This window comes from Simochromis diagramma, unplaced genomic scaffold (assembly GCF_900408965.1).
Source record: "Simochromis diagramma unplaced genomic scaffold, fSimDia1.1 OVJJ01000514.1, whole genome shotgun sequence".
Classification (NCBI taxonomy): Eukaryota; Metazoa; Chordata; class Actinopteri; order Cichliformes; family Cichlidae; genus Simochromis; species Simochromis diagramma.
In genome coordinates, this window is record NW_024387346.1 from 580611 (window position 1) to 594913 (window position 14303).

Below are 14303 nucleotides of genomic sequence, written 5' to 3' on the forward strand. Positions count from 1 at the left end.
TATTTTATTATTTTCTGTCACTTTTATAATGCTACAGTGGTGACTGTTCTCATTAAACATTTCCAAGTTTTAGGTGACATCAGTGTAGTTACAACTGATGTGAGCAGCAGGTGGCTGCCCCTCCTCTATCGGTTCTGCCAATCAAAAGAGAGGTTTTCCTTTTCACTGTCACCAAGTACTTGCTCAGAGAAGTTAGAGTTGAATCCATGTTCCAGTTCAAAAAACTCCTTAGAAACTTCAAATGGAAATACTCTGTTTGGTATAGGATTGTTGTCGGGACAGAACGCACAGGAGACGCCAGTCACCGTTAGCTTGCTCGGACATTTAGCTGCTCTGTTGTCATGTGGCTTAAAAGATTGATGATATGATCTCACTGAAGTGCACATGTGCATTCTCACATATGGCTCTATCTTGAACGCTGATAAAAGTGACAGCTGCAGCATATGTGTGAAGGTGCTATGGTGTCACCAGCTGATTGTTTCCTCTGCCTGCTTTGGCTTCACCATGAAAAGTGAACACCATCTCATCTGGTTACTCCAGCACCTTGCTGGCATGCAGAGCAATGCCACTAGCAGCATTTTGAGAGAAATGTATAGGATGTGTTTTCCCCTTTGTTCTACGTTTCTTATCAGGGATGAGATGCCTTTTATGAACCACATCTCTGTGACACGTATGGCTGTTTGTCTTACATTAATCTAGTAACTGAACCTTTCCCGTCTCTCTGCCTCAGCATTCGACGTGAGCTTGTCTACATCATGGTTTCAGAATCCCAGAGGAAGTTATGTAGCTTAGCTGCACTTGTGTAAAATGCATAGAAAATGCATTGCTGCATTTGGCCTGAACTCCAGAAATTGGCAAATTGGTAAGTCTCTGCTCTCCTTTGGTTCAAGTGCAGTGCAGTTTGTATCTATCCCATTATTTTACATCCTCTTACTGCTGCTTGGCAATGAGCATCTACCACTTTAATTGGTTCCTAATGAAGAGGAGGGTTAATGGAGAGGGTTACTGAAGCTGAAAAGAACAATGCGGGCTGGCTGTTTAGAGGAACCGCTGGGGAGAGATGACAGACAAAAAAAAAAATGCACACACAAAAAGAAGCCAACCAAAAAACAAGAAAACCCCCACAAACCCCCACAACCATACAAATCCCTCCTCCTCATGAGATTAAGAACAGCTAAAAAAAAAAAAAAAAAAAAAAGACAACTGGATATTTGATGGAAGCTTTGACAAGAATGATGCGCACAGGGAGGAGAAAAAACAGCTCAGACAATCAATATTCTGTCACTGTGTCTGTTGCAAATGAAAATGGTTCTGTCATGTAGATGGGATGGAGCAAGGATGGAAGGTAGACATGAATCTGCAGCATATCGGCGGACAAAAGGGGACTTGCATGAAAATTAAACGACACAGTGGCTACTGAAAAGCATCTCACACACTCCTTCTCCCTGCTTCATTTCCCTTCATCATCATTAGCCTGAAGATATTTTTTGGACCCCCCCCCACCCCAGTGCCATTCAAATCAGGCGCAGCTCCAAATCTGTGAGGCAAATATGAACAACCTTAGGCTTTTTCGCTAATGACCCCTTTTTCCTTCTGCCTAATCATGAATCTAAATGAGGCAATTAGTGAATAACAGCCTTAAAACACTGTGTCATTGTATCCATCCTAAAAACTCTCATCAGCTAAGCTACCAAAATTGCATGGACATGAATTGCTCAGGTTCTGATGGCAAATTGAAAATAAATATCAACATCACTGTATAGTTGCCGTTAGTGAAAAAGCCCCACAAAGCCACTCACGCAGACACAGTGAGAGGCAAGAGAGGGAACATTTGCATTCATCAGGTGGGCAGTGTCGCTGGCTGCGTAATCATCTGCTAATAAGTTCGCTGTATCAGCTTAAAAGGTGACGTGACACGTCAGTGTTTTGTTCACCGCTTGTTTCTGCCATTGCAGGTTATGAAATTGGATTTGACAAACAATGGGGATTCGCCTTGAGTATGAACATCTGAACATCTCTTTCTATCTCTCTCTCTCGTCCCTCCATTCAGTTTCCCGCTCCTTTGATCTATTCAGTCATGCTTGGCAGCTGCTCTGAGAGCTTCTGAAGGTTGAAGCCAACCAGAGAAATATACATGATGTACGTAACCCTTCTGCATGAGCACAGTCTCAATCAAGAGCACTTAACTGTATTAACTGTTAAGATCCATCTCTAACTGAAGCACAGCTAAGCTGAGCCTATATATAAACACTCGAGTATGTGGTATACGAGAGCTAAATATTCCCCCCAGTGAGATATTTCCCCAGCTGTGGCTGCTGGAGGTGATTTATGGACAGGAAGACTATATGGTGAAAAAGGCGAGGCTGAGTAGATGCTTCTGGTAAGATGTCATGAGCTAGCTCACAATCACCACACACCCACACACCCCAGCTATGACAAAAAGTGTTGCGTATTGTTCCATCATGTATCCAGTGACATTTAATTAAGCTCGGAGCTGAAGCCACAAGCCACTTGTGCTGCCGTGAGCCTGAGCACCAACATTAAGCCAACCCTTGGAGGACAGGCGCGACGCGTCAGCTAGCTCTAACATGATGCTAATGCCGCTAAAGCTGGGATAAGTGTTACCTTAAGGGCAATGCGGTCCGCCACTTTTAATGTCATCTGATGAACTGGGCTGCTCATGCCCGGCACTGTAACTCCTGCTGGAGATTGCAGAAGTTGCCTAATCAAATGAACAGCTGTTGTCACACCAGTTTTATCCAGCTCAAAGAAAAAAAAAGTTAAAGGAAGAAACTTCTAATTCGTTAAGTTTGGCGTGCGTGCATATGCTTGTGGGTGATGTTCAAGGTGGAACAATGCCATCGATCCTAAACGATCCAAAGTGTAAACGTGAGGCAGGACAGAGTAAAAGACTTAATGACTTAAAATGTAAAAATAAAAACAAAAACAAAAAAACAGAGTGGAAAGATAAGACTACAGATGAGGTGTAGAAAATTGTAAAGGCAACAGGGTGGGCCTATGGAAATATACTGAAATTAAAATCAATGGCATATGAAACTCCTGAACCCATCTTAATTACTCTCCCAAGCTTCTTCCAGTGCCTCAGATAAATAGATGCACTATTTCCCCAAACATGAACTCAGTGAAGTGGTAGGAAAATCAGGTGGGGGCATTGTCCGAAGTTCTCCTTTCATGTAGCACGCATTTAGCAGGCCACAAGAGCTAAAATGGTTCATGTGGACAGCTGTAAATAAAGTACTGTGTGGAAATGAAAAAGCAGTGGAGGGCATTCTATGCTGAGGTTGACTCTTATACCATAAACAGCAAACCCAGCTTAAAGCTACTCCACAACCTCCCAAACAATGCATCAGCTCCACTTCATTTCACACCATATTCTGACCTGCAAGTTTCATTGAAATGTTTCCTTAACTAAAATTGTATTAGTAATCAAATCTACTTTGTTCTTGTTTAAATTCTTTAAAAGTGTTTAAATGTTTACATTAACCCCATATGGAGCTGGCTGAAGATTGTCCCACAACAGCCATCTAAATTTAAAAATAGAATAAAAACAAATTTCCGGTGAATTACTCATCCAAACATATTTATAGGTTGTCTAAGTGATGGCCCAACAACAAACAGAAAGAGAAAATTTTCTGTTTATGGTGGTCACATTGGTTTCATTGTTCCAGCTTTGATCTCACCACAGGAGCTATCTATAGCAGCGGGTGTCACTTGCTGCAGTAGATGAACGCAGCTCACTCAGAAACCTCTGCATCAGCAGTAAATTTCCTCCCCTCCCGTAATCCAGGGGAACCTCTGAGCTCCTGCACTGATCTCACTGATACGATCATACGTGCACTGAGGTTTTCAACCTGTCCGTGCAGCAAGGCCTAGCTGCACGGACAGGTTACAAAAACATAGGTGCACAAACAGCTGGGGAGGGGGGGGGTCTTGGGGATAGAAGCTCCTCTTGAGTCTCTCTGTCCTTGCCCGGATGATGCGGAACCTTCTACCGGATTGCAGAAGTTGGAACAGTTTGTTGCCAGGTTGGGACGGGTCCTTCAGTATCTGCGCTGCTGTAGTCCGGCATCTCCTGGTGTAGGTGTCCTGAAGCGGGGGGAGAGCAATCCTGCAGCAGCGTTCTGCTGTACGGATCACTCTCTGGAGAGCTTTTTGGTCCTTCACACAGCTGTTCCCAAACCAGGATGTGATGTTCTGTGTGAGGATGCTCTCAACAGCGCCTGCATAGAAAATCCTGAGGATCTCTGGAGAGACCCTGCACTTCCTCAGTTGTCGTAGGTGGTCGGTAGGCGAACTGGAGCGGATCTCTGGTGTCTGGGATGGAGGAGGAGATGATGTTCTTCAGCAGCCTCTCGAACACCTTCATTACTACCGAGGTCAGTGCAACTGGCCGGTAATCGTTCAGGGATGAGGGTTTGCTGTTCTTGGGCACAGGGATGACGGTGGATCTTTTGAAGCATGTGGGGACCACAGACTGCGGACTTCGCCAGGGACTCGTTGAAGATGGAAGTGAACACACTTGCTAGCTGGTCAGCACAGCAGCGCAGCAGACGGCTGGTGATGCCGTCTGGCCCCGCCACTTTCCTTGTGTTCATTCTCCTCAATGCCGCTCGGACGTCGTGCTCCGCGATGCTGATCACCGGTCTCTCGCTGATGACTGTGTGGATGCAGCACCTGGTCCATGAGGTGCAGCTACACCACAAACCACACCCGGTCACAACCACCAAAAGCATGGCTCGCACCAGCAGGTGGGTATAATGATTCCTGTTTACCATCTGTTTGAGGTTAGGCTTAACACTCTCCTGTTTGGCAAAGCACATATCTAGGCCTGGATCGAGTGACTGATTTCTCTCTGTTACGCTCCAATACACCTATGCTGGTGGCTGACAGGGGCTTCCCATGATGCATTGTCAGTTGCTTCTTCGCTCACCTTTTCACTGTACATCAGACACCAAACACCACTCTGCATTTAATCATTAGTTATTATTAATCTCTGGCTCTCTTCCACAGCATGTCTTTGTCCTGTCTTCCTCCCATTCCACCCAACCAGTCACAGTAGATGGCCGCCCCTCCCTGAGCCTGAGTCTACTGGAAATTTCTTCCTGTGAAAAGGGAGTTTTTCCTCTCCACTACTGTCAAGTGTTTGCACATAGGGGATCGTCTGATTGTGGGGGTTTTGTCTGTTTTTGTAGTCTTTATCTTACAATATAAAACGCCTTGAGGTGACTACTGTTGTGATTTAGCACTATATAAATAAAACTGAATTGAATATAAATGATCTTTTATTAAACACCTATTTATTGAAAGGAAACCGGCACAAATCTAAGCTCAGCAAAGACGGCTGGACTGAAACAAACACTGCAAGTAGTAGAATCAATCGTTTATTCCAACAAAATCACTTAATTGGTGTTGCTGTTTTACTCCACAAAACATCTGGAGTAATGTTTTTCCTACAGTCGGGAAATGCATCTTACTCCCACAGTTTTACATGTAGTGCCTGTGTGCACACAAACTGCTGCTAGCTGTGGACTGACTGACTTTTTTTTTTCCAAGTAAAAAAAGAAAAAGAAAGAGGAGGTGATAAACAGATGTGATCTTCAGTGACCCCTGTTCCTCCTGCTGGGAGTCAAAGTCTACATCGAAAAGAGGCTTTGCTATCACAACACACAGAGTAGTAGGTGTATGTGAGCATGTGTGCATCATTTGAGTCGACAACTGCGCATTTGCAGATACTCAGGACAAGAAGTCACGGCGATTTAATAAAAAAAGAAAAAAAGGGGGGGGGGGGATCAAAACACAAGCAGTGCTGAAGCTGTTATGATTGATAAGGAAGACAGGAGAGAAAGATTAGAGGGGGGGGGAAAAAAAGACACCACGGGGGGGTAGAGAAGGAATCAGGGAGGTGGAAAAATGAAAGGAGGTGGAGGGAAGTGAGTAGGCGATGGCACATGATGAATTTTGCTCATTCTCTAGCTTGCTTTTCTCTCTCCTCCCCTCAGAGGGCTGACCTATTCATCAGACAGACCTCCGGACAGGCTGAAGAGAAATAAGCTAGTGTGTGTGTGTCTTTGTACAGGCCTCTGCTGACCAATCCATTGCCAAGACACGAACCATTTGACCCACTTCCCTTGGTCTGAGCTGTGTGCAGGGTGTTTGCGTGCATGTACGTGCGAGGCGGCTTGATTACTGCGGTGCTGTGTTACAGACGCCCGTTCAAGTGAAACTGCTCTGATTTCTACAGGCAACAGAGCGAGGGAGTGGGATGGGGGGGAGAATAAAAACAAATCAACAATGAGAACAGCCGGCTGGTATCTGGAGGGAGCGCAGTATTTGATGGATTCCTAAGCAGTGCAGGGGAGAGGCTGCGACTGGATATGAATGACTAGGGAGCGTGCTAACCATGTAGTATACTGTAAGAGTGCAGACATACACAGACAGAAAGCTAGCACACGCTTTTTAGTGATCGTTTAGGCCAGGTTTTTTCACTTCTGTGAGTAAAAGTTAGAAGAGAGATGGCAAAGAAGAGAGCATGTGCTGAGTAATGACACCTGATAATGGGCGATCTCTCAAATAAATCCTCCCCCTCCTTAACCTTTCTTGATGTAAAGGATCTATTTTGACTATGTGAATGCCATAACTGTGGTAGCAGATGCTGTGTATGAAGAATAGGACAATGGCTAACCATACTCCCAGTTTCTAAATCATCAGTCTGAAACACAGTGCTGGATATGAGTGATTTATTTGCTGCCAGTGGCATTAAAAGCAGAACTTGCAGAAACCCTTGCTGCCTTCAGAGCTTAACAAGACATCTTCAGTTTAAAAATAAGTTGACTGTGATAAAGGGGAAGGCTACAGCTTTGTGCTAAACCTCCCCCACAGAAACCCTCGCTGCAGAGCATCTTGTAGTAGTGCTGCACGCTCAGGGAATCACACAGAGGCCCTTCACCATTCCAAACCCTCCACTCTCCCACTGCATCGTGGAGTCATGTTAGGATAGAAACACATGGGAAAACTCCAGGTAGCTCATCCTTTGATGGAACTTTGATTAAGATGGTGTCCAATTATCTGCTGTGATTTATGCCCCCCAACATCAGCTGCCGGATATGAGGACCAGCAGCAGATAGGTGGGTCTATTCAGAAGCTATTAGGGTGACAAGATGTCCCACTTTCTGTCAGACAGCATCTTGTGCCACATAATTAGGTTTTCTATGCAATGAGCATGCAGAGGGGCCTGGGTCACACGACACTGCACTTAATGCTGCAATCAAAAAGCCCCCTCTAAAGTTTAGCAAACTGGGTAAACTGGACTTGCATCTTCAATCACTGATACAAGGTTGCATGACAAGGTGTCCTTGAGCATGTTACCTGAGCTGTTCTCAGTGCGTTCATCAGTGTGAACGTTGGGTAGAAAGTGAAAAAAAGTGTTTGTATGGATGAGTGTGTGAATGAGACATGTTGTATGAAGTGCTTTGAGTGCTCAAGTAGAGAAAAACGGCACAGAGAAGAATCGGTCCATTTACGCTCATCAATGGCTGTGCAGAAAATTATTATGTCAAAGGAGGAATCATGGCTTTAAGATGAGACACCGCTCGTTTCTGTTACTCTACATCACAGACATTAAAAAAAACAAAAAGCTTTTTTGTGCTATGTTTTCTTCCCACAGTTCTAACAGCTCAACCGCCCGCAGGTCTTCAAAAGAAAGGAATGATTTCATCTTAGAAACCTGAGCACGAAGAAACTGTCAGTGTATTGGGTCACTGACCGAGAAATCTGAGTGTCTTTTGTACTTTTGATCCCTTTTTGGTATTTTTGGGAAAAGTTCAAGTTCTAGTGTTTACAGTTAGTATGGAGTTTAGTCCTGGTTATGTTCCAAGTTAAGTTAGACTTATGATCCGTGTTTTCTTGTCAATGTGTTATTCCCTGTTTCCTGTGCGAGTCTGTAGTGTCCTCTTCGTATGTTCCTTAAGTTATGTCTGTGTATCGTCTCCTTTTTCTGTTCTCATGTTTCATTTCATGTCTCCCCCGTCTGTTCATGTGTTCTGCCCAGCCCATCATCTCACTCTCGTTCCGTGTCCCTCGCTCCCTTGTTCCCCAGGTCATGTCTTTGTGTTTCGTCTCCATGTTCCCATTGTCGAGTCTGTGTGTCTGCGTGTTTCCCGTTTTATTTTGACAGTCTCTCATCCTGTGTTCAGTGTGTTCAGTCTTGCCTTTTCTTGTGTCATTAGTCTATTCATCCAACCTGTGCTCCCCGTGTGTTTCCACTGCCTTCGTCACCCTCGTGTGTATTTATTGTGTGTGTAGTTTTCACAGTTTAGGTTACTTTTGCATTCTGTTTTTTCCCTTATTTTGTATCCTTGTGTTAAGCCTATATAATAAACCTCTCACCCTTGGTTAAATTTAAGTTTGTTTCCATGTTTTGTCTGTGGTTGTACCCACACGACACACCGGCCACCTGGCTGTAACAGAAACTGGCCTTACAAACTGAACTAATTATTACTACTTACACAGTCTAAATTAAATCCAGAGATTAAATGTAAAAGTATAAATCAGTGGCACAGGTCGTCACCAATTATTAAATAACAGAAGCTCAGTTTTGCTCCTGTGCAGGTTTAAGGACATCCAGGGTTTTAGGTCATCTTAAGTTCACAGCGACCACTTTGACTTTGAGTTAATGGACTTCAATGGTAGAACCAGGTGCCATCCTCATTGCAAAGAAAGAGGAAGCTGCGTCATCTAAAACTAGATCCTAGTGTGAACGGGTATGACGAAAAAAAGAAGAGGACCTTTGTGGGATACCACAGGGCAGGCAAAAACATAACAAGGCTCCCGGAGAAGCTTCTGCTCTATGATTATGATTTAAACCAACTTAGTTCAATCGTGTGCCAGGTGAGAAAGCAGGACATGATCTAGAGAGTATTCTACAATATTCAAAGTGGCAGTGAAACGAAATAAAACCACTGGTACCACAAACAGTTTGACTAAATCCTGAATACTAGTGATAATTTCATTCAGCTTCACTGTGCTTTACATTTTTGGTATTTCAAATTTATGACGTCATAGACAGCTAATCAAAAATCCAAGAGTCCACTCCCAGCCCACTGAACGAACAATGGGCTGGGAAGTCAGTCCCCCAACTCTCTGTGAATGGTAGTCATGGCCATTGATCAGTGGTCTTTGATCAGTGGGTTTTGGTCAGTGGTTGTTGATCAATGGTCATGAGAATTTGCATAATTAAGATTAACCTCCGAGGATCTGGCGTCCACATATGTGGACATCACATTTTGGGTTATTTAGACCAAAATACTCAATTTTGCTCTACAAGGGCCTGATATCCACTTACAAGGACATTATACTGCTACTGTTCTATCGAAATTTTAAACGAATATCCTCATAAGTGGCTCTCATTTTTCTCAGAAACAAAAATTAGGTAAAAAATAATAAATTAGTAATTCTTCGTTTTTACATTCATCAGCCCTAATATCAAAGAGAAATTAAAAATGCATGCCGTGGAAGAGTTCGGGTCTTAGGAGGTTAAGGAACCGACCTCCCAGCCCATTGTTCCTTCAGTGGGCTGGTTTCAGTCAGTATGCAAATGTACTGTTTATAAGATTGGGGAAACCTGCAGTCAGCTGAGACTGAAGAAGTCATTTGGGATGAGTGACGAAACATTTCTCCCACAAAACGCTACGTCCAGATGAACAGAATCAACTTTTTGGAGATTTACTTTCCTGGATGATTGAGAATGCATCAAGACCTTGGCTGTCTATGCTCAAACAGTATTAATTGCCATGAAATTACTGCTTTCTGATTTTTTTCTATTTCCAAATCTGTCCGCCTTCCTCTTTATTGTTCCTGGCACACTTGTATTTACAGAACTGTGGAAACAACCTAATTGAGACTAAAGTGCCCTGACATTCCGAAGGCACTGACCTTCAATTAAGCAGCTGGTGCCAAAAAATCTGATGGACTGTGAAGCAGTTCAAGACAACAGTGAAAGCTGACAGTTATTTAGCTACCAGTCAGCACCAATGTAGAGAAGCTCAAAGGTGAAGCACAGAAGGAGGTAGCAGGTCAAATCAAGAACAGCTGCCTCCTAAACAGCTCATGAATGCATATTTAATTATCCAACTTTGTCTTATGTCTGGAAATATGCTTTGTTTGTTTTTTTAAGTTTGCTGGGGATGCACAGTGCTGTGCAAAGGTTTTACGCTGTATTTTATTTAAACATGCAAACATAAATGCAAATACTATAGTATGTAAGGCAAAAACAGAGTTAGCCTCGCTAGCTTCTATCTAAATACAATATAGCATGCCCTGACTGCGGGGTTTTGGAAACAAATTAAAACGTACAGCTCTGTTATCACTTCCAACATAAATGAAGACAGAAAACTAAACAGCAGTGACGTTTGCAGGGTTACTGAAGTTGGGCTAGCTGGTATATAATGATGTGCTACGTGATCGCTAGCGACACAGCTATGTTAGCATAATATAAACAAGCTAACTTTTTTTCCACTCGATAAAAGTTAACGTGAGTGTTCTCGGTGGTCAGGAACAAATGTAATCGCATGGCAGGATGCTGTAAAAGGACCAAACTTCAGCCAGGAGAACAACTGAGATAATCCATCATCCACAATACGAGGTTAGTCATTCATATACTGCTGCATGGGCTGGGCTGTAGTTACATCCTAAGGTTTTAAAAACTGAGCTTAAATAAATGATTAGTGGTAATAAAAGCCGAGGGAGGTCAACAGTGATCACTGACTGTTTTAGGAGCTTTTTGAGATCAAATAGAAGAAAATACAAAACATTAAACATGTTAACAACACAAAAGCCATATTACACGCAGACTACTTTAGACCCGGAAGTAGGATTCGTCATGTCATCACTTTGCCATTGTTTCCTCACTTTGCTAGATTATTGTTATTTATTTTAGGGTTATTAAACCTATTATGTGTTACTGTCACAAAACTAGACTCAAACACAGACTTGGAATATGCAGTTGCTTAAAGTGAGATCTGCAGCTTTCTGTAGACATCACTTTAAAAGTCACACTCTAAAGTCACACTGCACAATTGGCTGAGCGTGTTATGTGTGCTGTATTGAAGCTCTACTAAACTACAGCGTCTCACGCTGGATTATGTAGCACAGATCAGTGAGAATGAATTACACGAGGTAAAGAAGGCTACTGCGTAATGTGGCAGTAAAGCCGCTCTGAGAATCATTAATTGTCTCGAGAGCATAGCATATATGCACGGTCACACGGCCAATCAAAGACTTGCCAGCTCTTTCAGTGGCAATATATGGAGGAGTAATACACAATTACAAAGCACACGCAACACTTTTAACCTTAATTAATAACTCAGTTCAATTCAGTTTTATATTTTCATATTCATATTTAGGGCCCCTTCACAAAGACCACACAATTTTAGAGAGAACAATCAGAACATCCTCTATGACAGTGTTTCCCAACCTTTTGGAGCAATGGCACATATTTCACATTAGAAAAATCACACAGCACGGCACCAACAAAAATCTCACAAAAAGCATATTGATAATTTTCCCCCCACACCAGGCATAGTGGAATTGTCTCGGTTTGTCCCCAGTATACCTTTTTTTGCTTCTGACCACTACTCTTGCTAGGGCCTTCATCTCAGCCTGAATTTTCTCCAGGACCCAGGTCAGATTGACTACTTTTTCTTTTCTAATATTTATCTATTGCTATTTTGCATTGTATTGACTCACAGCATGACTATTATGTAATTTCTACATTTTATTAGAGCAGGTAGTAGTACTGCCCTCTAGTGGAAGAGAATATAATCGTTCTGCCTGTTGCTCACACTGATCGCTTAGACCAGCGGTCTCCAACCTTTTTTGCGCCACGGACTGGTTTAATGTCAGACAATATTTTCACAGACCGGCCTTTAAGGTGTTGCAGATAATACAACAAAATAAAATGATACGACCAAGACAAAAACTGTGGTATTTTGTAAATATCATAATAAACACGAATTTACTATGTAATTGTGTAACTTTACTAGCAGCGCCCTCCTAAAATGCGCCAACAACACTGGGAGTAGCATCCTCCTCTCTGCCCCTTAATGCTCTCTGGTCACTATGGTAACGTGTAAATATTTCTTTCAAAATAAGACACACAACTACAAAACAAATATAAAGTACATGAAAATGTATAGAAAATGTATTCATAACACACAGGAAAAAACCCAGAGAAACTGAGTTAACAATAAAAACCCTGAAAGCCATAAATTTCACACCCGAGCCTCAACTCTCGCGTCCCGGTACCAAACAACTCACGGACTGGTATTGACCTAAAGAACCACTTAATGCCTAGTGTATCATACTTCATACATGAGTTTCTGAGACTTCTACATCATTAGTGTGATTTTAAAAAAAAAAATGTCAGAAGGTTAAATAAACAATCCAAATAAATTAAAAATTTAAATATAAAAATTAAAATTTTCCAGCAATTATTTCATGGTTCAGTCTTTAAGGGGTTAAACACAAGACTCAGTGAATAAAATTCTTTGTCTCTTTGTCTGCTTGTCTCTTAATAGGCTAAATAGTGTTGTTCCATCCAGCACCTTCATAAGCAAACGTCATGGAAGAGAGCAGGTCTCTTTATTCCTTCCCACACACACACACACACACACACACACACACACACACACACTACTTGGATTCTCTTTCTACCATCTCTCCTTTCTCAGTTCACCTAATAGTTTCTTTCTTATCACCTCAACTCCACCCTACAAATATCTTTAATTCAATCTCTCCTCCTCTCTTGTTCTCTCAGCCCTTCCCTCCACCTCTCCTTCAGCCTGCGGGAGATATCCGATAAGACCTCTGCATGTTTTGTTTAGACTTTAGAGTTTCCTGGACTGGAGCCACACTACATCAACACATTAAAGTAATAAATATGCCAATGATGCAAATAATGCTTCTTTTTTTTTTTTTTTTTTTTAACAATTTTGTTACTTTAACAGTCACATGAACTATAAATTTACCATCTGAATCCACAAATCCAGTGTGAGCTAAAAATATGGTCAATGGTATGAAAATCATGTTTCATTTGATTTGGAAAGTTTCACTAAAATCAAAGCTAAAGGCAGTGAACAGTGGAGACAGCACACGTCGTTCCTGAACAATCACTCTCAAGGTGCCCTCAGAATGGCTCAGTAATTAACTGCTTCAGCGGTAAAAGCCCAAAGACAACATCAGACGACTATGACTGAACTGGGAATCTCCCTGGTGTGGCTGTGAGCAACCAAGTGAATGAAAAGTAGGGCAGTGTTTAGAAGAGCAAGTGTGCTCAGAGGATTTGTTTGAAACAAAACAAACAAACAAACAAACAAACAAACAAAAAAAACAAAAAAAAACAAGGGCGAGCATCTGACCTCTCCTCTGCATCAACTTTCAGTATTTAACAAAGCAAGATGAATAAAAGCACTTACCTCCAGCTATACTGAGGAACAAGCGCAAACAGCAGAGAGTGACTGATGGGATGACAGAAAAGTGATCTCTTACCCTCTGTGCTGAGACCAGGGCTGGAGGTGAACTGGGCCACATCCACGATTTTGACAGCAAACTGCTGCCCCGTCTCTCTGTTGATGCATCTCCTCACCACACTGAAGGGACCCCTGAAGAACACATGGAGAAAAAAGGGAACACGTGGCTTGTTAACAAAAATCCATTAAGCGAACAAAAACTGGCACATGGTGGCAGCAGAAATAAGCTTCGTATTTCAAACACTGCTGCAATGAGCAGTGTCACTTTTCAGCGTGCACGGCAGGGCTGTCGCCACATCACATTTTCGATTCCCGACTATGTAACACACTTAAAACTTAAAAGGTGGAAGTTGTGGTCCTGAGCTTGTGTTTGGCTACAAAGAAAAGGGGACTGTGGGCTGTCAACCTACATGCAGCCACTTGTGTACAGTCTTTGGAAAAGTAGCACCATTCTGCAGCCTGACAACCAGATATTATGCACGTCTCTAATGGAGATTTATTAAAAAGCTGAGTTTGTCAGAAAACAGAATAACAGTGGGGCTTGCAACAAAAAGCATGCATGAGAAGCACAGAGAACGGCTGCATTGGACAAACAGTTTCACTTCATCTACAAGGAACTTCCTTTACAAATACAACTCCTCTTCGTCTGAGGCTGAGCTAAAGATGCCACATACATATGGCTCTCCAGAGCACAGTGATGCACCTGCAGGCTACCAACAAACATCCAGAGCTGGCACTCTGTGCTGAAGTAAACCTTGT

At 42.5% G+C, this 14303-nt stretch overlaps 1 protein-coding gene across 14 annotated transcripts in view; it reads right to left on the bottom strand.

The window, feature by feature from the left end:
* caska (calcium/calmodulin-dependent serine protein kinase a) overlaps nt 1-14303 on the bottom strand; it is a 154128-nt gene that overhangs the window by 83013 nt on the left and 56812 nt on the right. For all 14 annotated transcript variants that reach the window (XM_040006805.1, XM_040006812.1, XM_040006816.1 and 11 more), the window contains exon 2: nt 13564-13676. In XM_040006805.1, the coding sequence (XP_039862739.1) occupies nt 13564-13676 (113 nt within the window). The remainder of the gene's footprint in view (nt 1-13563; nt 13677-14303) is intronic.